General features: G+C 44.3%; 2 protein-coding genes across 3 annotated transcripts in view; one reads left to right on the plus strand and one right to left on the minus strand.

The window, feature by feature from the left end:
* Window positions 1-273: 273 nt before the first annotated feature.
* On the minus strand, window positions 274-21,524 carry SOX9 (SRY-box transcription factor 9). Of its 2 annotated transcripts, XM_077328336.1 has the most exons (4): window positions 21,394-21,524; window positions 6,928-7,331; window positions 5,115-5,368; window positions 274-3,209 (listed from the first exon to the last, which is right to left on the minus strand). In XM_077328336.1, exons 2-4 carry the CDS (start codon window positions 7,329-7,331, stop codon window positions 2,410-2,412), a joined length of 1,458 nt encoding a protein of 485 aa, XP_077184451.1. In that variant the 5' UTR covers window positions 21,394-21,524; the 3' UTR covers window positions 274-2,409. The 2 variants fall into 2 exon arrangements, with proteins under 2 accessions (XP_077184451.1, XP_077184450.1); XM_077328335.1 differs by lacking the exon at window positions 21,394-21,524 and having other exon boundaries at window positions 6,928-7,841.
* Window positions 8,958-22,699, plus strand: part of LOC143833033 (uncharacterized) — a 165,498-nt gene continuing 151,756 nt past the window's right edge. The window contains exon 1 of the mRNA XM_077328339.1: window positions 8,958-9,119. The gene's annotated coding sequence lies outside the window, so the exon portion shown is untranslated. The remainder of the gene's footprint in view (window positions 9,120-22,699) is intronic.

Genomic DNA, 22,699 nt, shown 5'->3' on the forward strand with positions numbered 1-22,699 from the left:
ATTTTTAAAAGGACAAGTCTTTTAAGTTACAGAAATACTTTAAAAAGATCTGCTTTTTATACAGAAATAGAAAATATATCATAATATGAGTGTTTTAAGATTTTCTTCTACTGAGTTCCCTACACAAAAACTGTTAACAAATATATTTTTAAAAAATTTAAACAGTTGACTATCTTTAAAAACAAACAAACAAACCCAGCAACCTTTAACTGCTCATCCTCAGATTCACCACTGTTGGTTTCCTCATAACCTTCCGTACAGTCAAATGTCACAAAAGCGAAAGTTAGCAGAGCACACTGAGGCTCCACAGTTTCCGTTGTGCTTTGGAGGGACATGTGCTTTGGAGGGACATGTCCATGGGGGACAAGCCCCCATGGACATGTCAAACCCTATGGACCAGGAGGTGGCTTGCCCAGCAGCAGTGCATGGGGGGCCGGACCCACTGTTGTTATAATTTTTGTTGGCAGATTAGGGCCTACACATAAAACAGAACAAGCGGATGAAGTCTTGATTATGGACTGTACCAAGCTGTCAAGGATGGGGCTGGAATGTCATTTTTATAGGGATGCCATACTCCCATTTGGGAACTTGGAACCCCCTGGAAATCATCTACAGAATACAGAGATCAATTCTCCTGGGGGGGGGGGGGTAATGGATGCTTTAGACGGTAGACTCTATGACATTGTACCCTGCTGATATCTCTGACCTACCCAGGCTGCATCCCCAAATCTCCAAGCGTTCCCCAGCCTGAATCTGGCAACAATACCCCTGTGTTTCCCTGCCAATTGCCAGCGGGACATGGCAACTCTTTTTTTTTTAATGTTCCCCATTAAGGGGCATTTTCTCTACAGAAATGGCACTTCCCAGTATAGTCTATCATTTCAAGACTCTGCCACTTCTTTCTGCTCCATGCACTGACCATGCCGGATTCATGTGTCTGGAAGAACTGAGGCAGAAAAAGCAAAGCAAATGACACAGTGATACTACATTTGCAATCATTGGTTTTTATACCGAGAAGAGAGAGAAGGGAAAAAAATTCAGTTTATTCTTAAAGAAAATGAAACAAGAAGAGGAAGGAGACATCACTGCACAAACCTAAAACACATTCTGAGGGAATACAATAATAATACGAAAAAGAAATGAGAGAGATAAATAAAAGGAGTTATTGATTTAAACCATAATTTAACTATTAGGCACCATATACCCTCTGAGTAAGGCCCCAGCATTTCTGCTTACATTAATGTGGAAGGGAAATATGAAAGGAAAACTCTTGATTAAAAACCTCTTTTTTTCACAAAATAAATATATATTTAGATATATTTTTCAAAAATAAGAAAAACCCCAATGTGAACCTAGCTAAAGCTGATATTCCTCTGCCTCTTTTTAAAGAAAACACGCATACAAGTACAAAGAAACTCACCGAATGTCTAATCTCTGTTCCTTAGAAAATTTGCAAGACAATGGGAAAGGTGGGGTTTGAACTGTTGGCTTCTGTTTTACGCAGTGTTGGAATGTGAAGGAGGAGACTTGGGGCAGGGATGGTGATGTTTTACTGATGCTGGTGGTTGCCACCAAAGCATCAGATGGACGTCAAACACGGAAGGAGGTCTTCCTTCAGAATCCTATCATTTCCCCCTGGCACTGAGTGAGGAAATGGTGCAGGCCATGATGAGGGCTATCACTGGCCTGCTTTTAAGGCTTTCCATTTATGTTACTTTAAGGCTCAAGGCATTTATTTTCTGTAATATTCCCCCCCACCCAAAACCAACATTTGCTTCCAAGCTAGAAAAATAAAGTCTCTTTCCAAATCCCCCTTGTCACATATTGTACCTGACCCCTGGCTAGTGAAGGAGGTTTTTTTTTCTTTGTCTTAATGCACATATGTTTGTTTTCTACAAGAAAAAGACAATTAACAATATAAAAATATCTCTGACCACAAGGGGAAAGTCTAAGGCATACCATTCTGCTAAGTGTTGTTTAAAGTGTTGACAGAAAAAGAAAGCATTATTTTTAAGTATCTCTAAAAACAAGTAAATTACGTATAAATCCCCTCGAATCAGTAACAAATCATACACAGTACATACTAAAAATATTTAAAATAGAGAATATTCCTCACAGAGGAATACTTTGAGTTTTGTAAAAAAAAAATGTTCATTTCCCATTTTTAGTCATTGTTAAAAAGAAATTACCAAGTTCATGCCTAGGCAGGTGTTTGAAAAACAGAATCATCTTCAAATTAAAGTTTTAAGTCCGTTGTTTGCTTACTGAGGGGAAAAAATGGTCTGGCTACTTTCAAAAAGATGCTGTAGTGCACAAGGCATTCTGGGATTCCCCCCCTCCCATTCATTCATTCATTTTAGCTTAAATGTCTTTTGTAAGTCTGAGGAAGTTTGGCGATTTTTCAAAGCCTTATGGCCTTGTGAGTTGTGTGTAAACAGGCTGTTCCCAGTGTTGTGGGCTGTGGGTTTGAGGAATGGAAGGCACCCCTGTTGTGTCTGCAATCGGTGTGTACATTGGCCTCTGGGTGGGGTTCATGTAGGTGAATGTTGAATAGAGACTGGAACTCTGGCTGGCTGCATGGCTGTAGTAGGAGTTGGAGCTCTGATGGTCTGTGTAGTCGTACTGGGAACGAGTGATAGTTGGGTAGGAGGAACTGTAGTGCTGGAGGTTGAAGGACGTGTAGCTGATCTGCTGAGGAGAATGCTGCTGCTGCTCAGTGTAATGGCTGGGACTGAGCTGCTCGGTTTTGATGTGTGTCCTCTGCTGAGGTTGCCCCTGTTCACTACTCAGGGTGGTTAGGGTATGCTGTTGTTGCTGTGATGCTGGCTGCTGAGGTTGGGATGGTGGCTGCTGAGATGGTGGCTGTTGCTTGGACATCCAGACATGACCAGTACCTGCTGGCGTAGCCGTTGTGCTGCTGATTCCATAGCTGCCAGTATAAGTGACTTGGCCAGGTTGGCCATGGGTGACTGGAACACCTGGGTGGCCATTGGGTGGGAGATACTGGTCAAACTCATTGACATCAAAGGTCTCAATGTTTGAGATGACATCGCTGCTGAGCTCCCCAATGTCCACATCTCGGAAGTCAATGTGGGGTGGCTGCCTCCCTCCTTCTGGCAGGGGACGGCCTTCTCGCTTCAGGTCCTGCTTTCCAGGTTGGACGTCTGTCTTAGGGGTTGTAGGAGGGGTAGGTGGCCCTTGAGATTGGCCTGTAAGAAATAAGTAAACAACAGATGTTACAATAAGTGAGGTGTAAAATATACACCTCAAACCTTTGAAGTCAAATTTTATGTGCAAGTTTATGGTTGTCAAAGCTTTATGCCATGACAACCAAAATAGAAATAATTAAGACAAACATGTCAACAAGTAATAGTTAAACTTTCTATGGAGGCTCAGATCATGAAGGTAGCCTGGACAACATTTTTAATTCTGCGCCAAGCGCAGCTACTAGGGCCCTACCTGTCCTTGGATCACTTGGCCACAGTGATCCATGCAACAGTCACTTTCAGGTTAGACATCTATAACTCAATCTATGCAGGCCTACCCTTGTCTTTGACCTAGAAGCTGCAGCTGGTACAAAATGCAACTCTGAGGGTCCTCACTAAAACATCTTGGAGGGCCCATATTCATCCTGTGCTGAGACAATGGCACTGGTTACCAGTTTGTTTCCAGATCAAGTTCAAGGTTTTGTTTTTGACCTTCAAGGCCATACACGGCTTGAGTCCTGTCTATCCGAGGGTCCGTGTATCTTCCTATGCTCCCAGTAGGGCGCTTCACTCTGTGGGTATGAATCTACTGGTTGTCCCGGGTCCCTGAGACATCTTCCTGATCTTGACCAGGGCCAGGGCCTTTTCAGCCCAGGCCCCAACCTGGTGGAATGAGCTCCCAGAAGAGCTAAGGGCCCTGATGGAACTATCAAGGTTCCACAAGGCCTGTAAGACAGAGCTCTTCCACCAGGCATTTGGTGGAGGCTGGGGGGGGGGGGGCGGCTATGTTAAGTGCTAAGCGTTAGACATGAAACAAGGAAGATTGACCATCTGTATATATACCATATAGAGCCCCGGTAGTGGCTTGAGGCTGGAACACTAAAGTTGCAGGGTTTAAACATTTTTTTTACTGCCATCTTGATACTTTAAATTGTTAATTGCAGGGTTGCAAATTTTAATTTTTATGCTAATTGTTAATTTTAATGTATGGAATTTTATGGGGTATTGTTTTATTGTTATTCTGTAAGCTGCCCTGAGTCGACATTGTCAGAGAGGCGGGATATAAATCTAAAAATAAATGAATAAATTCAGTTTAAAAGATTTAGAACTTAACATAGAAGCTTAAAAAAAGGTCAAGAAATAACACACGGTTGTACATCATGGTTAGATATAGATTAATAGTATAAACGCCTGGAGGATCATTGTCCATGGGGTCGCGATGGGTCGGACACGACTTCGCACATAACAACAACACCTCCATTGTGACCACTGGGAACACATCTGCCAAGAGAAACTTAATTTGATCCTCATCCAAACCAGCAATACAGAACAGTATGAATGTATTTTTTTTTCTGTTCTGATACAGGTATCAATAAAGCCCTAGAAGGGCAGCCATTTTTATTAAGCAGGAGGTGCTGTTATCACAGCAATAATTCAGTTAATGGTTAACTGTTCTGGAGGTGTATTAAAAGAACGGATAGAAGGCTGCCCATAGACTGCTGGGAAAGGTTTCATGGACCAATCAGTTTTCTAGCAGAGCCCAAGGGAGAAGAGTTTTTAATCTAAAGGAGAAAGTGCTCACCTGAAATAATGAATTACCATAGAAAACTGGTTTTCTGAGAAGTGAAGTAGAATTTTGAAACACAGTTGGCTGAAATTGCCTTAGACAACGGATCTTTTGAATGTGCTGTGTAATGCATGCCTAAGGTATTGTCTCCGTCCATTTCCCCCGTACCTTGCATGACTGCAATGGACAATGATTTTGGGAGACATACATGGCACATATGGACCTACAGCTCTCATATGTTATCCTTTCTCTGCACTGTAAAGGCAGTCGTTATATTATGGATCTGCTGGACCTCAAAGCCAATTCTTTACTGGTATTTAAGCAAGCAGATGTACACTTACCAGAATGCTCCCCTGGAGAGTGTACTTCACTCATGCTGGATGAAGACTGGGGAGAATCTGCCTGCAAGGCCTTGAAGATGGCATTCGGAGAGATGTGGGTTTGCTCAGCCCCTTCCTCCTGCTCAGCCTGCCCATTCTTGACCGACTTTCTTCTCCGGGGCTGGTACTTATAGTCTGGATGGTCTTTTTTGTGCTGCACCCTGAGCCTCTCAGCCTCCTCGACAAACGGACGTTTCTCACTCTCATTGAGCAACCTGAGCAAGAGCAAGAGAGAGGGCCAGGTTGTTACTCCCAGGAATCTCTTGTCCCTAAAGCAGAGATCTCCAGAATGCACCTCTTTGAACACTTGATAGCCAGCCGTGTCCTGGGCATCTATGGGAGGCTGATTCATTGTACAAAAGTAGCTCCTGGCCACACAAATAGCGGGACAAATACACAAGTATGGCATTATGTCAAAGGCTGTAACAAAATCAGCATTAGGCAACAGATCATGAGCTGTCCTATTAACCAGACATTCCCTTACCATCTAGATCAGGGGTAGTCAAACTGCGGCCCTCCAGATGTCCGTGGACTACAATTCCCATGAGTCCCTGCCAGCATTCGTGGGCATTCGCTGGCAGGGGCTCATGGGAATTGTAGTCCATGGACATCTGGAGGGCCGCAGTTTGACTACCCCTGATCTAGAGCCAGTACTTCTCTTGGGACTTCTGAGCATAGTTAGAAAATGGGTCTAACTCTCCTGTCCCCCGCCCTGCTTCTTTTCTGCAGGGGTCCGTCATAATGCCTAACATTGCTTAGCTGTGGTGTTCTAGACCCACCACTCCCCTCCAACAAAGGACTGGCCCAACAAGACATAAGAAAAAGCAGCCAGCACAGGGACTCTCCTCCCTCCTTGATTTCCCCAGTCCGGGTGGAACTGGTGGGTCCCCCGCAGGCACATTAAAGTAAAGAACATGTTATCTAAGGAAACACCTCGGATGCCTCCAAACTGCCCAGAGGCCTGCCAAACAAAAATCAACTGGAATCTCTCTCTCTCCCCCCCTCTCCCCCCCCCCAAAGTCCCAGGTTTATGCCCTGGCCAGGTGACTCATTTTCTCTCTTCCCCTCCCAGGCTTTCTGCTGCAAGCCTTCACTCCACCCCAACCCTTGCCAACTTCTACCCAGCCCACAAAACCATCTCACTGAAGAGGTTTGTCCCGGCGCAGGGTGTAGCCAGGCCCCAGGACTCGGCTGTCTCCCCAGGCTGTGAAGTCAGGAGCCGTTCCTGGAGCATGTGCAATCTGCCTACCATGGAAACGGAACTAAAGTCTGCGTGGCACACCCACGGCGTGGTATCAAAATCGGCCCAGGTGGCGCTGGATCTGGAGGCAGCTTTCGCAAAGATCCAATGCTGCCTCCAGTGGGGGGGGGAGGGGGGAGCCCGCCTGCCTGCCTGCCTGCCTGCCTTCTTCTTAGGGCAAAACCATTCTTTTGAGGCCAAATCGCGTCTTTAGCCCTCCCCCGGTCCCGGGAAGGAACGCGCCGATTCTCCCGCTGTCCAAACGCGACAAGGGAGGGCTCGCCGAAGCCTCCCGGCCGTCCAGCGCTTACTTCTTCCCACGCAGTCTAAGGAGCCGAGCCGCCTGCGGCCAGCCTGCCTGCCTGCCCGACTCAGGCGGCGACCCGTTTCTGCCTCCGGCCCGGCCACTTCGCCCGGCTGGGGCCGAGTCCCGAAGCCGTGGGCGGCCGGATCCCTGCCCCCCCCCGTCCCTCCCTCCCCGACCCGGGTCCCTGGTGCAAGGGGCCCAAAGAGGCCCTGCGGCCGGTGCCTTACCGCCAGAGTTTGCCCAGGGTCTTGCTGAGCTCGGCGTTGTGCAGGTGGGGGTACTGGTCGGCGAGCTTCCTGCGCGCCGCCTGAGCCCAGACCATGAAGGCGTTCATGGGGCGCTTGACGTGGGGCTTGTTCTTGCTGGATCCGTTCACGCGGACGGGCATGGGCACCAGGGTCCAGTCGTAGCCCTTGAGGACCTGGCTGACGGCCTCGCGGATGCACACCGGGAACTTATCCTCGTCGCTTTCCTTCTTCAAGTCCGGGTCCGCTTTGGAGAAGGTGTTTTCTTGCGGTCTCGTGTTCTCGGTGTCCGAGCCGGAGCCCGAGGGGCAAGGCGAGCCGGCGGAGTCGTCTGACATGGTTGGGCTGGGGGCGCCGGACAGACATTTCTCCTGCTCTTCGGTCATCTTCATGAAGGGGTCGAGGAGATTCATGCGAGAAAGCAAAGATGGGGGGGGGGGGGAGGGGGCGGCAATGAAAATGGAGGAGAGAAAGGGACGAGGGAAGAGGAGGGTGGGGAGGGATTAAAAACCAGCAGGAGCAAGGCCTCCTAAAACAGCATTTAGAAAAACCAGCCGGACGACCCAAAAGTTTGCAAGGGGGTTGTATCTGGTGCGCAGAAACTTGAGAGAGAGGCGGGGGGGGGGGGCTGGATCAGAGGCGCCTTGCAAAGTTGTCGCTGTGCCGCTGTCGCTCGCTCTCAACAAACAGACATGTGGGCGGCTGATCGCTTCGTGGTCGCCCTAAGAGCTGTCGGTGGGAAAGGAAAAGAAGTCGAATGCGGGCCTGCTGTTCCTCGCCTTTCAAAAGAAGCAAAGTTAGGACGGCTTTTTTTTTTTTTTGGGAAAAAAAGGGGGGGGATGCGCTCTATTTTTAAGGCTCCCAAAACCGCCTAGTCAATTTCAAGCTGAGCTCTCCCTACTCTCTCACTGGATCTCTTTAATAAATACTCTCTACTGCTATTTCACTTTAGAAACTTTCAGCCAATGGCAGGCCGGCTCCTGAAGGGCTGGCACGCAGCTGATTGGTTGAAAAGTTTTCAGCCCCCCCTTCCTTTGAAGGGAGGGGAGAAATGAGCGCAGATTTCAGCGAAGGGGAAGGAGGGAGAAAGGAAAAAAAAGAAAGTTGGTCGTACGCTGCTGTTGAGTCTTTGTACTTTCCAGCTTCTGTGATATATACCTCAAAGTAAAGGTTCCCCTTCTTTCCCTACTTGTTTATCTAGGCAGATTTCTGTTGTAGTGTCCCCAGCGAAGAAAGGCCTGAAATGTTCTCTAACAGAAACGTCATCTCGGATGAAACTACAACGCCAAAATCTGGCTCCTTACTCCCCCACCCCCACTCCCTTTTGAGTCCGTGATTCTGTGACTCACCTCGCCTATGGGAGGGTTTTGTTTTGATTTTGCTCATCCTAATGTTTTAGCCATACTTTAAAGGTTTCAGGAAGACGGCGACGTTGCATTTCCAGGGCTTTTTCTTTCTTTTTTTTTTACTGCTATTCATTCAACGGGAAGGAGAAAAGGAAGGAGGGAGGGAGGGCGGACGAACGACTCTCAGCATGCCGCCGTTTATACGAAGTCTGCAATGCATAGTGGCTGCTGGCATTTCACTAGGCTGGAAATTCCCTTAGAAAAACAAAATCAAAACTGTTTCTACTGAAGCCGCCCTAGTCCCGCGCTTTGCATCTCAAGCATATTTGTAAACAATTATTTTCCCCCCAGAAATAAACTCGATTGCCAGCTGATAATATGAAATAGATTTTGTTTTGTTATGGGACATTACCAGGGATATTGCGAGAGCCCTCTTAAGCAGGTCTACTCAGAAGTAATCCCCATTTTTATTCAGTGGGTCTTATTCCCAGGAAACTATTTTTTTAAGCATTGCTCCATAAAGCATGTTACCTTACCGGTCTGTGGGGTTCAGACTTAGGATCGGACTGCACGCATTGCTGGGACCCATAGAGATGGTACTCACACGACTGGGAAGGATAAATTCCCACGTAGAAGCCATGTCAGCCCTCCTTAGGCATGTTTTTTTTTCTTTATTGAATTTATAAAACTATTGTAAATTCAGTGAGAGAATACAACAGTCGGGGAAAGCGAGATCTACTCCCTTTCCCTGTTCTTTTCGGTTTCACCCGGGACAATCACACGCTTCCCGTCTTCAAAGGGTCTGCTTTCGCGGCTTTCCATTAAGTGGTAAGTTCAAGTGCTCATTTTATCGATCTCTTGATATATACACACCGATTGCCTGGGCCGTCTTTCCAAAATCTATTTGATTATTTATTTTTTGAAAGGTAAGAGAGAAGGAAGACAAGTTTAAGATTAGTGCAATCCCACAAAAATGGCCATGCAATCCGGGAACTGTCCAAAGCAAAGATAAAGAATTAGGCAGAAAATTTCGTGATAGATTCGTATATTGATAATGAAATATCCCTCTGTCGAGGCATACATGCTTCACTGAGGCATCGCCTATAGGAACCTGCATGGCTCAAGCACCAGGTCTCCCAGCAGTTAGGACACCCTTCAGCTGTGGTCGCTTCTTGCACGGAAAACTCATCTTAATCATTTACTGTCGTACTGTCTTGCCTGGGAGAGACGCCGTTCCGTGGCTTTGCTTTACTTTCCATGTATCACCCCCCCCCCCGGTCTCGTTTCTTTTCTTGGAACCTTTACAGTTAACTTCTATATAAACAAATCACCTTTGCCGTGGATAAACTGCAAGTCTTTCTTACATCCAGAGGGGGCGCCATAAGCTCAGAAACTAGCCGGCTGTTCAAGTGAGACTTTTCAAGATGTGTAATTTTTTTTCTTTTTTCTTAAAAAAAAAAAGCCACCGAGGTGCCCCCCTCTAACCCCCTCGCGCACACGCACACATAGACTCTGAATTAGTCTCTGGCGAGGTGATTTATCAGCCTTACAGTCATTTTTTGCTGTCCCCCAGGAGCCAAGAGGGAATCGCTGGAAGTTCAGCTTGCAGATGCAAAATATTTCGGCTTCAGCGAAGCTGATAAAGATATCCGATTGTCTCTCGCTGAAATTAGATTTTTTTAAAAAAATCATTTGAGTGCAGGGCTTGGGATAAGGCTGTTTCATCAGCTCTCCCTACTCCGCAAGAGTTCCCCCCCTCGTACCGTTTAAGTAACCCTGGCTGTGTTCGCCTACTACATTTAGCCCCCCCCCCAGGTGTCTTTTAAGATATGACCATTTTATTATATCTCTCCCCCCCCCCCGCCCGCCTAATTCATTACAACTATTCTGCGATCCTCTCTCAAAGAGGAAATCCCATAGAGCTCGGGGTCGCTTGCTTCCGAGTAAACGTGCTCATGTTGGGGGTGTGGCGGGAATTTTCCTGTCCGTCTCCGAGAAATCCGGTGGGATTTTGCCCGGGTTGCCCTTAGGCGACATTGCCCATTTGCCACCGGGTCACAGCAGCAGCAGCAGCTGCGTGTCCTTTGCAGGCGAATCCGAATTCGATTCCGGTTTCCCTCCCCGAGCACTGAAGATAGTTTTCCTTTGCTGAAGCAAGTCTTTTCGCTTTCTTTTGTCATGGATCTCTCAGGCTGTCCCGCATTCTCGAAAAACCCCAAGAGCCGCAGGTCTGGCTCTCCCCCGCTTGACATTTGCGCCCCTGCGGGGAGGGTGGGGGGGAAAGAGAGAAGGTCGCCTTAATCCCCTTCCCTTCCCTGCCTTGCAAGCCCTGCGCAGCCCAGCCTGAAAGGACCGGATCCCCTCTTTCTCCACCAGAGCCCCAGGGCAGCATCTATGGCCCTCTTGAGATGCCTATCGTGGTTTCCCCGCCGGATCCTGCATCCCCCCCCCCTTAGTTAGGGCCGCAAACGCCGCCTCTTGGGAGCCTAACCGGTCCCATCTCCCGCTCTTTGTCCTGGAATGCCAAGGGCGCTCCTGGTCGGGAATCGTCCATGCGGAGCCGCGTTTTTGTTTTTAAACGAGAGAGGAGATCGGGGATACTGCCTGCTTTCGCCTCTGCTGCCTGTCCAATAAAAGGCTGCTCCCTATTACATGGAGAGATGTGAGCGCTGGGAGAGTGCAAAGACAATCGGGTGAATCACGGGGTGGGAGGCTTTGATCAGGGGAAAGCAAAACCTGACGGCGGAACTCACATTTTGCGGAAGGTATTAAACTCCCGGTCTTTGCAACGGCGCCACCCCCCCCCCCCCAACGCAACATGATTTTTCGGCAGCTAGATTCAGATTCTGAGCAGCAGAAATCCTACTGCGTCTCGTTCGTCCCTTGGCTAGTTTTTTTGGGTGTCATCGGAGTCAGCTCCAGAAACCAATTTGCTTCGATGCTTTTTGAACAAACAAACAAAACAGACCAAAAAATCCCCGTCCTTTGCTGACCCAGTAAGGACACATCGAATTGGGGCTTAATGGTCGAGGGGCACCGACAGTTACCCGCCCCTGGCTTTTTGCTGGGGGATTCCTGAAGGCGGCCGGTATTCCACCAGATTCCCATTGGGAAAGATCATCTCCCCACCCAAGAGTGAATCCCCCGCAGTTGGCAAGTCAGGGAAACCGTTTGCAAAACTTTTTTTGCCGTGGGACTGCCTCTATAATTCTGAAAGAGAACAGGCGACATCGCGGGGGAAAAGGTCACCCTTGTTTTCACACGGCCCTCAGACACGCCGGAGAATGATCCCCCGACCCGCTCGCTTGCAAAGCTTCATTCTCTGTATACGTCGAGATGCCCCTTCGAGATGCCGGAGGTTGAAGCAGGGGCGGGAACGGGCGGGAACGGGCGGGGGGGGGGGGGCGCCGCCGCAGGGATTGCCGCCCCCCCCCCAGTTGGTATCGTTGAGTTTCCAGGGCCTCCCCGCTGCGCGAATTCGGGTCATGGAGGGGAGGGGCGGGGGTCCAGTCTCCGCGTCGGAAAGCCTCTGCCGTCCGGCCAAGCCCGCAAACGGCGCTGCGTCTGGGTCAGTCGCTCAAGCGGTTGCCTGGCTGTGCTGGAGAGCCATCTCCGGAGAACCCCTACCGGGACGCAGGCAAAGATTGCCTTCTCCAACACCCCCCCCCCCCCGTCGATTACTTTCTCGCCTTTGTCATCTGCCCTGCTGCCTCTCAGATCATGCATCACGCTGAATTGTCAGGCCCCGGAGCTGCAGTTTGCAAAGCTGTCAGGTCACCCTCCAGCTTTAATCGGGGCCGCTTGGGAGAGGGAAGGCCCTGGCTGGGGACTCCGGGGTTCCTGGCCCAGGAAAGAGGGCGCTTGAACTGCCCAAGGCTCCCTGTTCCGGAGGAATCAGATGGGGCAGGGTGGGCGATGATGTGCCAGAATGTATTTCAGAGGAGCACTCCCAGCAGTTTTAAATACATGCACACCAGGAACCAGAGGGGCTCTGGATTGGGCCACAAGCAAATCTCTTACAGCTAGAGTGTACAGCAAAAGCAGATCACGGATCAGATGCTTTCGTTAGATTTCCTCCAGTATTTGCTAGGCATGCAAATCTAACTCCAAATAATATAAATATAATAGTATAAATATATTACAGATGGAAGCCTACCTATTAATCTTTTTGCTTGTGATTATGGGGGAGGGACTCACATTTTTAGCCAGCTTTTAAAGGTATTTTATTTTGCCCTCTTCAAAGAGGCAGGAGCTGGAAATGCACTAGATATAAATACAAAATGCCTTGATTTAATTTGCTCTGAGGAAGATGATTTTGAAGACTTTGATGAAGGATGCAGTATTTCTATCCCACTCCTTTGCTATAATTCGGATCAAGGGTGTGGGAGATGGACATGCTCTAACCTGCCTTTGCTACTCATTAAAAAATAAATAGTAAAGGATGAATAAAGCATGACTTTTTCCTCCCTAGCAGGCAGTTGACCAATCATGGTTAGGCTTGCTTGGTCAACCATCACACAAAAGAAGTTTGGCTCTGCACTTGGTAGAAAAGGGAGAGGCTATTGTGGTTTTTCCAGTGGTAGGAAAGGGACTCCTGTTCCGGATGCTGGGGCAGCGGAGGGGTTGGGGGGAAGGTTGTTTGCAGTGGTAGAATTGATCTAGTGTACTAAGGTTTTCCATGTCAGTAGTCTCATTTGTTCTAATTAGCAGTTCTCAAGCTAACATGTAACCACTTTGGTCCTACGTTCCAGATCTCTGGTTTACATAGCTTGTGGATCGCAGTTTGTAACATCTAGAATGTTCAGAGTTTAACTTTCTCCAAGTACCATGTGATCTAAGAGTAGTAGCTTTGACTGGATCATGCCCTAGATTTTGATGGTAGGCTTTCATTTTACAAACAACAGAACTATATTTAATTGTCAGGGTGGTCGATAGCTACTGCATTTCCATCAGTCCAACTCAGATTATCCACTTTTTAGGCATATCCTCTCAAAAAAAACAGGATACAAATGAGACTGCTGGTAAGTGGAAATGTAACAGTAAACAAAAATCTGCCTTTTAATTTTATAAATCCAGAAAAGAGAATTATAATTATGTCCCTCCATATTATATTTTAATGTTGTTATTCATTTTTCATACAAGATTTCAGGTATCCATGAACCATAGTAGAACAAAATTTGCAGTAAAATTCTGGTATAAGTAAAATGTTTTGCACGGTTCTAAATTATATAGCAACGCCACTAGGCTGCTGATGTGGGGAGAGAGAAGAACAGCAGTACGATCCTAAACTGAGTTATACAGTTTTAAACCCATCAGCATAGTTTAGGACTATACTGTAGGCACCTCAGATGCAAACTAGAAAATTCCAAGCCTGAATTTTGCTTCTATCCAGGACTCCTTAGGTAGCCTTACACAGTTTGCTGTGTCACAGCTTTATCTTCTGACCAGCAGTTAGGGAGAAATACTACTCAGCTACCTTTCCAGTAACATTGTAGGATTATGGTAAGGGACCTGTATGTGAAGTGCCATATAAATGCTAATATTATCATTACTATAGTTCATCCTGAAAAGCACATTAATGGCTTTCGGTGAGAGCTTGGACATTTAACAAAGCAAATAAAATAAGGATTTAAAAAGAAATACACAATGTTATTAGTGAACAGGATAAACTATTGCATTAAAAGTAAATTGGATTATTTCCTTTGAAGAGGAAGAAGCTAGATGCATGCATATTCAGGTAAAGGGAGAGCTACTCAGAGATTCTGAAGGCATTGCTTTTAAGTAAGTCAAATCCCACCTCATCATCTGAGATCTTAATTAAAAGCCTTAGAAATTGGATTGATTCTTTCACATAAGCTTTTCCCCCATAAGGCACTCCCATTTCCAAGTTTTTCAACAGTCCTTGGCCTTAGATACTGGGAACAACATAACAATTACAAGTTCAGGTATATCAAAAAGCTTTTCACCGTTCTATTTTAAAAGATGTGGTAGAAAAAGCACACGTCACATCTAAGTCTGCCTACTAAATTTTCTACTTCTTTCAAACTTACCAACAAAACTGGGAACTATTTATAATTTGTGTTGATTAAAAAATTGTTTAGAAGGGAGGAAGAAAATTCCTTTCAATGAAATACATAATCTTATATAACACACCCCTGTGGTCTCCCTGTAATAAAAACCTACCACTATACTAAATGGGATATACCAAACTTGCTCTCTTAGAAAGGATTGCAACCACATTGTGCCCAGATTCATCATAATTCTACACCATTCAAACTGAAACCCATGTAGGCACACTACACAGCTAAATGAACTAGTTTCTTGAAACACAAGACACCACTCACAGCCTTTTGCTGGACTTTTGGGCCTAAGGCCAATTCGCACATGCCATTTTGAGCACTTCACAGCCCTTTTCCTGCTGTTGGTCTGTATGTGTAAATAACAGGAAGGCACTTCTAAATGTGCAAGTAGCAGGTTTATGATGCGTGAAAAACAGAAAGGCGATTTGAGATGCACAGGTATGGATTTCTGAGCTGGTTGAGGGAAGGCTGATTTACAACTGCATTTCAACCTTCCTGCACTTTATAATCCTCCTGTGATTTTGGTATATGGATTCTGGAATCAAAAAATTACATACATTGTTTATCATAACAGCTTCACCGTTAACTGTATTATTTAATGTTCTTAAAGCAAAAAAAGTCAACACCCCCCCCCCCCCCCCGGAAGTGCCTATGCTTTAGAGACTGCCTTTAAGCCAAGCATCTTCAGGCAGTAACATCTAGCTGCCCTATACAAATGAGACCTTCAGTCCATCAAGGTGGGTATTGTCGACTCAGACTGGCAGCATCCCTCCATTGTCTCTTCTACTACATCAGGGGTGGGCAAACTGTGGCCCTCCAGATGTCCATGGACTACTGCGGGCAGGGGCTCATGGGAATTGTAGTCCATGGACACCTGGAGGGTCACAGTTTGCCCACCCTTGATCTTTTAAACTGGAGATGCTGGCAGCTGAAACTGGGCCCTTGTGCATACCAAGCATATGCTCTGCCACTGAGCCAATTAAATCTCTTCAACAAAAGCTTCAAGTGTCTGTAGACTTGCCACATGGTAATATTTCATTGAGGGAAAAACGTGTGCATACTTTTGCACAGTTCTCCTTGAAAGTATCCTATTTTCACTTTCAAAAATCTGCTTGAATGCCTCTCTCTCTTCACCCTCATTCTTGGCAGGTCTTTGATTCTGACGACGAGGACAGTACTGTTCTTCTCCCTCAGGGCCCCTTTTTTTCTGAGAAGATCTGGGCCAGTATTCTGAGGCTAGAGCAACATCATGACACGGCTTTCTATCGTGAATGAACAATGGATTCTTAAAGGGATCTGAGCAAAGACTAATACCATACGTTTTATTCTTTATTTCTCTTACAGTATTTCTCCTACCTGAACAGATTTCTGGTTTTTGGAGGGAGGGGGTGTGGATTAGAATTAGTGCTCTAATTCATCAGTCTGTCTTGAGGTACATATAACAGAAATATTAAAATACTTGGAAAAAATCATACTCTCTAGGGAGATTCAAGGATTTGTGGATGCTTAAAAACTAGGATTATAGACCATTTCAGATCTCAACTATCTTGATTTTAACCAGTTAACCTGTCATAATTGTTAAAATGAATGAACTGGGAGGGGTGGGTCCCAGTGAAGAGACAAATATAGAATAGTATAGACACACTGGGAAACCAATATGGCAATAAAAAATATCCAAATTGGACTTATAAGAGCCGTCTCTCTTCAGTTTCAGTTATTCTTTAATTCTTATTTCATACAAGTCCTGATGTGTTTCACCTACAGCTTTTTCAAGGGATGGTTTTTATATTTAAGGACCAACTTGAACTTATTAAGAAATCTCTTGACAGAGTGTAAGGTCATACAATAGCTAAACTTAGTTTGTGGCGTTTCAGACGTAATGTACAGGCAATATTGAAACAATACTCCTTCACTCGTGTGTTCTGCTCTGGACCTGTTCACGTTGTTATAGTCTGTTACCTCTGTTATAGTTTAATGTTAATATTATTAATGTTGTTATGATGTTATGAAAAACTAAGTTCTATGTACCATTTTCTACATTTTATGTAAACCTCCCTGAGCCGCAGGGGAGGGCGGTATATAAACAAACAAACAAACAAACAAATAAATAGTGGCTTCACCATCATCAAAGTGATAATGAAAATATCAATGTCATTCTTACTGAGCATCATCCACCCCCATTTAATTATTTTTAGATCCCATTTATGTCAGTCATATCAGTGGAAGCTAAAAGTGTTCACCTGCAGTTGAATTGTACTTAATATGGTTTTATTTATGTACTGATAGACATTTGCCTGAATCAATAATTTCTATATGTATTTGAGATCCAGATCTGACATGTAGGTCTTTCTCTATTGCTATGGCTGAGGAATGCTGCTATCATAGAAGCTTCTTGGAAAAAACTTTGGTTTGAGAGGTTTGTGGGGTACAAGTTGAATTTTACTGGGTTGTTTATAAGAGAAGTTTCTAGTGGATTGTCTGACTGTGTATGTAGATTGTTTAGAAGGAATCCATGAGCAAGCATGTCTTCTTGAAGGGGACACCAAATTAAAATGAGGTGTTTTATTATGAAAGTGTAGTATAAAATTACAGTCCATTACATTTAGGCAGCTTGAATATCATGGCCCCCATATTGGCTATCAGGTCTGAATCCTGTTGGTCAATGAGGATAATCTATTGTAAGCTGTGACCTCCTTAAATCCTGCTGAGTTCAACAAGTAGATGCACTGAACTTTTTGTTTTGAGGTCCTGGATTTCAGTTGTGTTTAAGAATCCTAATTTTATTCTTGATTACAGTCTAAACAATCAATGCTTTCAGCCCTCAGGTTGACAGTAGTACTTTTAAACAGGACAACAGTCACGCACAACAAGAATATAATGGTAACGCTAAAGGGAGAATTTTTAATATTTGCTTTTTCTGTTGCATTATTTTTTTTAACTGGTTAAATTCATTATGCAGCTATATATAAAAGCTGAATTCTTAATTTGCTTTCTGCTTTTATCCCAAGTGAGTTTATGATATGGATTTCAGTATTTTCAGTGGGCAATTTGTTCATCATGAAAATAAATGTACCACAATTTGCAACTTATATTATGAGGAACTGTGTATGGTTTTCCAGTCTAAGATGTGTGATTGCTGATATTTAGATTCGGTTCTTAAATTCTTTAGTGTTTTTATTTATTGTTTGTTTCAGTTTTTTTTTAAATGTAATCCATAGTTTTGGAAGCAGCTGTTTTAATTATGACATATATGTCAAAGCTAACATGCTGTGAAAATTGTACATCATGTTTCATAGTGCATACAGATAAATAAATGACAGTAATTTAAAACTAGCCATTTTCTGTTTAGGAACCCAGCTCGTTTTAAATTACTGCCAAGGAATAGTTCAAATTACACAGCCAAGCTATGGCTTACAAGAAATCCATCAGAATTGGAAGAGGGAATAGAACAGCCATTCTCTCTACCTGTTTGTGTAGCTCCTTGCTAATGCAGGACAAGCCAGACTGTTTATTTGGAGAAGTAAAGTTGTGGAAATATACTTGCAGGGTGTAATGTGGACAGCACGTGTTCCTATGAGCTACCTGAAGCCTGTGTCCTAATAGTTTGCAGATGTCCCTGGGTCATTGATTTCCTATGGGCCAAAGAGCACAGCCCCTCCTCCCCTCACAGCTCTTCAAATTAAAAAAGAAATGGGAGGGGGAGCAGGGAAGTATTCACTTCTGGAACTTGTAAAACTGTTTGTTTGAGTTGTTTCCAATGCTGCCCTAAATACTGAATCATTTGGAAATTCTAACTGCTAGTTCTATGCTCATTTGGAGCAATGATTTATTTGAAAAAATAGAGAGATCTGCTCTGGGATCGCTTGACGTTTGCTCAAGGTAGGGAGTTTATTTATGCTGGGGAAATTTATTTTAAAATCTCAATTTTGCTCTCCTGTAAAATAAACAAACATTCCCAATTATGTGTCAATATGTGTGAGTACACACGTTACAATCAATGCTATTAGGTTATTTTTTATATATATATATATATATATATATATATATATATATATATATATATATATATATATATATATATATATATATATATATATATATATATATATATATATATATATATATATATATATATATATATATATATGATACATATGATGCTTGGATCAAACTCACTGAATGACTTACTCAATGCAGGTTTTAAAATTGCCACAAAGCTGAAATTAGCCAGTACAAAACCAAGACATTTATGATAAGAAACGGCTGCAAATGAAACACTTTCATGTTTCTGTCGTACAGCTGAAAAATGAATTGTACCCCAGCTGACAGGGAGCCAAGCCATCATCTTCATTGAATGCAGAGGAATGGGGCTTTCCTATATATTTTACAACATTTTTCTGAATCTATCAGCGGGCTTCAGTACAGGTGATCTGATAGACCACTTTTCCTCCCTGGAGGTAAAGGGTATGACTGTTAGTTGGTTCTGAGATGCTCTCAGAAGGTTCTTAACAGGGAGGAGAGGTCTTCTCAGTGAGGCCAGAATTACAGGGTCCCACAGGATTTGATCCTTTCTCTGTTATTTAATATGTATAAGCATGTTTCTACCAAGTTCATCAAGAGGTTTGGAGCTGGCTGCCATCAATATGATAATGACACTCAGTTCTTTCTTCTGCTAGATAAGCAGCCAGCAGCAGAGCTCTTGCCATTCTCCAAGTGCCTGGATGAGGTAGTCCAATGCTTGAGTTGGATGAAGTTGAATCCATCCAAGATGGAGGTCATGTGGCTGGGAAAGACAGATGCTAGCTGGAAGGTCACTCCTGAGGCTCAATGGTGTCCAGCTGACAATTCTGTAAAGAGCCTCAGGGTTTGGTTCTTTGTCCATGGTAGTATAGCTGGTGATTTTTCACCTATACCAGACCTGCCAGCTGTCTCCTTATTTGTCCTGGGTCCGACCTTGACATACTGGTCTCCTCCAGACTCGACTACTGCAATTCACTCTACACAGGGCTACCCTTGAAATTGCTTCAGAGTCTGCAGGTAGTCCAGTTGCTGACCAGAATATCATGGTCTGTTCATATTATTACAAAATTTCAGTCTGATGGCACCTTTAAGACCAACAAAGTTTTATTCAAAGCATGAGCTTTCATGTGCATGCACACTTCTCCAGACAATGGAAAAAAGGATCATAAAAGTACAGATATAAGGAGAAAGTAAATTAGTAACAAATTAGTAAAGAGCATCACAACATCCAAAATATGCAGTATGATAATTCTTTGCTAGAAAAGCAAATCAGTCCTTTGGGTTTAATTGGTGTTCACAATTGGGGGAATAAAATTGTTAAAGTTAGTGATTAATGGCAGACACTTCCCTAGTTGTGAAAAGAAGTAATTAAAAGAGACTTGCTGCTATCCCCATCTTTCTCCATGCAAACATGGAAGCATCCCCACAAGTGACAAGCCATGCTGAGTTTGATATCCTGTCCTGAGACCAAAGAGTTAGATTCTAAATTACATTACATACATATTTACATCACATTACAGTCACATTGTCCCAAATAAAATTAAAAGATGAGGGGATTGTAAGGAATGTAGATATAAGAATTGAATGAGGTTAGCATGTGCAGTGAGATAAGAAACCAATATCCCTGTTGAATCCTGGGGATTCCATTGTTTTGAGTTTTGTAATAACTTGCATTTCTGCAATCTCCCTTTCCAGAGACATCTACAAATGTCCTCCACCTAGGGTTGCTAACCTCCAGCTGTGTCCCAGAGACCTAAACTTACAACTGCTAACCAAATTACAGAGATCAGTTGCTCTGGAGAAAATGGCTGTGTCGGAGGGTGTAGCCTAAGGGATTATACCATGATGAGGTCTTTCCTTTTCCCAAACTACATCTGCCTAGGCTCCCCCGCCCCCCAAATCTCTAGGAATGTTTAGTTGGCAACTCTACCCTATACAATCTAGCCACTGCAAGTATTGCAATCTATAATTAGTTATGATTTTAAATTCTGAACCGTGGTGTCTCTTGCCTGCTTGGCAGCATTTGCTATTACAGCTGCAGAAGTCCTCCGTGTCCACAGAGATGGGTATGTTTGACAGGATTAGGTGCATAAATACAGTTAGGTATATATTTGTATATGTGTGTCTGAACAGAAAGTGCAAGTGAGTGTGTATTTACTTTCTCTCCGCTCCTATTTTGTTAGGCAGAGACATTCCATTCAAAGCAAAGAATAAGGCTGGCTCCCAAAACAACAATAACTACAACCAAACCAAAAAATCCACCAAAGGATATCACTGCAAATTCTAGTGAAAGAGGTTTGTCTGTTACAGATCCTTTGCAACAGAGCACACAAATGGCTTGGGAGACATCCAGAAACACTAGGATAATCAGGCATGAGTCAGTCACGTAGGATTATAATACATGGTCACATTTAGGTAAAAAAAAAACAAACCCATCCTGACAAGAATGGGATTTGGATAATGGAGTAACCTAATCTATGGAGAACCCTATTAAACAACATGCACACTTAATCCTCTTCATAAAAGCATCCTTATCGTATGCAGACACCTCTGAAATTATTATGAAAAGATACAGTGGCATCATTGCAGCAGATGAAAATACAACATATATCAGGGCAATGCTGCTACTGCTGCTACAATAAGAATCATCCTTATAATAAATACCATAACATTTGTCTAGTACTTTATAGGATTCAACGTGGTTTATATTCATTATCCCAGTAATCCTGACAACAGCCATGAACCCTACATCAAGGATGGGTCCTTGAGGCTGATAGAACAGTGGCTTTCCTAAATGACTTGCTGGCTGTGTTGAGCTTTAAAGCAAGGTTTTTGTGATTCATAGTTTATGTTGCTGTTCTGAAGAAGTTTTCAAAACTTCATCTTATCGAAGAAACCCCCCTGCTATCATTCTCTAAAGCATTTTAAGACCCCCCCCCCAAAAAAAAAACAGGCTGAATGAAATGGGATCAGTAAATATAGTGTGAAAGGTGACAACATACCTTGATATGAAGGGGACTTCGCTTTGCTCCGTTAAGAACTTGTGCTGCTTTTTTTTTGGTGAAGGCCAGTTTGATAGGTTGGTTCTGGTGGGAGAGGTCTTCAAGGCAGTGTTTTAAAACAGGACACAAGAGTAGCTGTTATTACCTCCCAAAGCTGTCCCCAGGTAGTTAACATTCACCAAAATATTGATGACAGTCACCTTTCCTGCCAGTGCTTATCTAAGAGAGCTTCAGAAGAAGCTTGGCAGAGCCTGAAAGGAGCTATTGTTACATTTCAGTTTTAAAGGGAGGGGGGGGGGAGCCTAGAGCTCAAGTTGGAAACAAAGGAAGAATTTGGATCCTTTTTTCCCCCTATTACAGGTTTACAATGGCATTCCTTGAGAATAGCTTATTATTCTCCCTCCCCTCCCCCCAACAATTGTCTGGCACTGAAATATGGTTGTTGCTTTGACTGGAAACTAAGAACTCCAGCGGCATCCGTGAATGGTGGTTCCAGATACTATGCTTGTCGTTAGTCGTTATGACTGCAGGGGAAAAGGAAGCCCTGTGCAGTGAAGGAATTTAGGGAGAAGGAATTGCAGCATCTGTGAGGTTCCTATTAGTGGAGCCATCACCCCCTTTTTGCCATAACGGTGAATGGCAGAAGAAATGTATTCAAGGATACCAATGAGGGAGCTGGAGGGAGAAACTAGTGGCTAAGGATGGACACTGGTTTAGTTCATATTGTGCTCTTATTGGATTCTGTGGAACAAAGGAAAAAATCACTGACCCCTGGAGATTCCTTCTCCAGTCCCTCCTCACCCAGCATTATCCTCAATTGCAGTATTTGACATCTATGGAAGAAACTAGATGAGCTATAGTTAGGGGACAGTGCTGGTCAAGGTTATTCCTTTCTCTTCCTCACTAGATAGTTTACTAGATGGTAGTCCATTTACCTTTTGTTTTCCCATAAAGGTAAAGGTATCCCCTGTGCAAGCACCGAGTCATGTCTGACCCTTGGGGTGACGCCCTCTAGCGTTTTCATGGCAGACTCGATATGGGGTGGCCTTGCCATTCCCTTCCCCAGTCATTACCGTTTACCCCCCAGCAAGCTGGGTACTCATTTTACCGACCTTGGAAGGATGGAAGGCTGAGCCAACCTTGAGCCGGCTGCTGGGATTGAACTCCCAGCCTCATGGGCAGAGCTTCAGACTGCATGTCTGCTGCCTTACCACTCTGTGCCACAAGAGGCTCTTCGTTTTCCCATAGACCTTAGCAAAAGGAACAGAGAATCAAACCAGCCTTATCTGCACAATGTAGTCCTGCA

This window comes from Paroedura picta, chromosome 3 (assembly GCF_049243985.1).
Source record: "Paroedura picta isolate Pp20150507F chromosome 3, Ppicta_v3.0, whole genome shotgun sequence".
NCBI lineage: Eukaryota > Metazoa > Chordata > Lepidosauria > Squamata > Gekkonidae > Paroedura > Paroedura picta.

Coding starts and splice junctions, on each gene's coding strand:
- SOX9 (XM_077328335.1), bottom strand. CDS start 7,358: ATGAATCTCCTCGACCCCTTCATGAAGATGACCGAAGAGCAGGAGAAA. Junction 5,369..6,927: donor ACCCTGGGCAAACTCTGGCG/GTAAGGCACCGG, acceptor GCTCTTGCTCAG/GTTGCTCAATGAGAGTGAGA. Junction 3,210..5,114: donor CTCTCCAGGGGAGCATTCTG/GTAAGTGTACAT, acceptor TATTTCTTACAG/GCCAATCTCAAGGGCCACCT.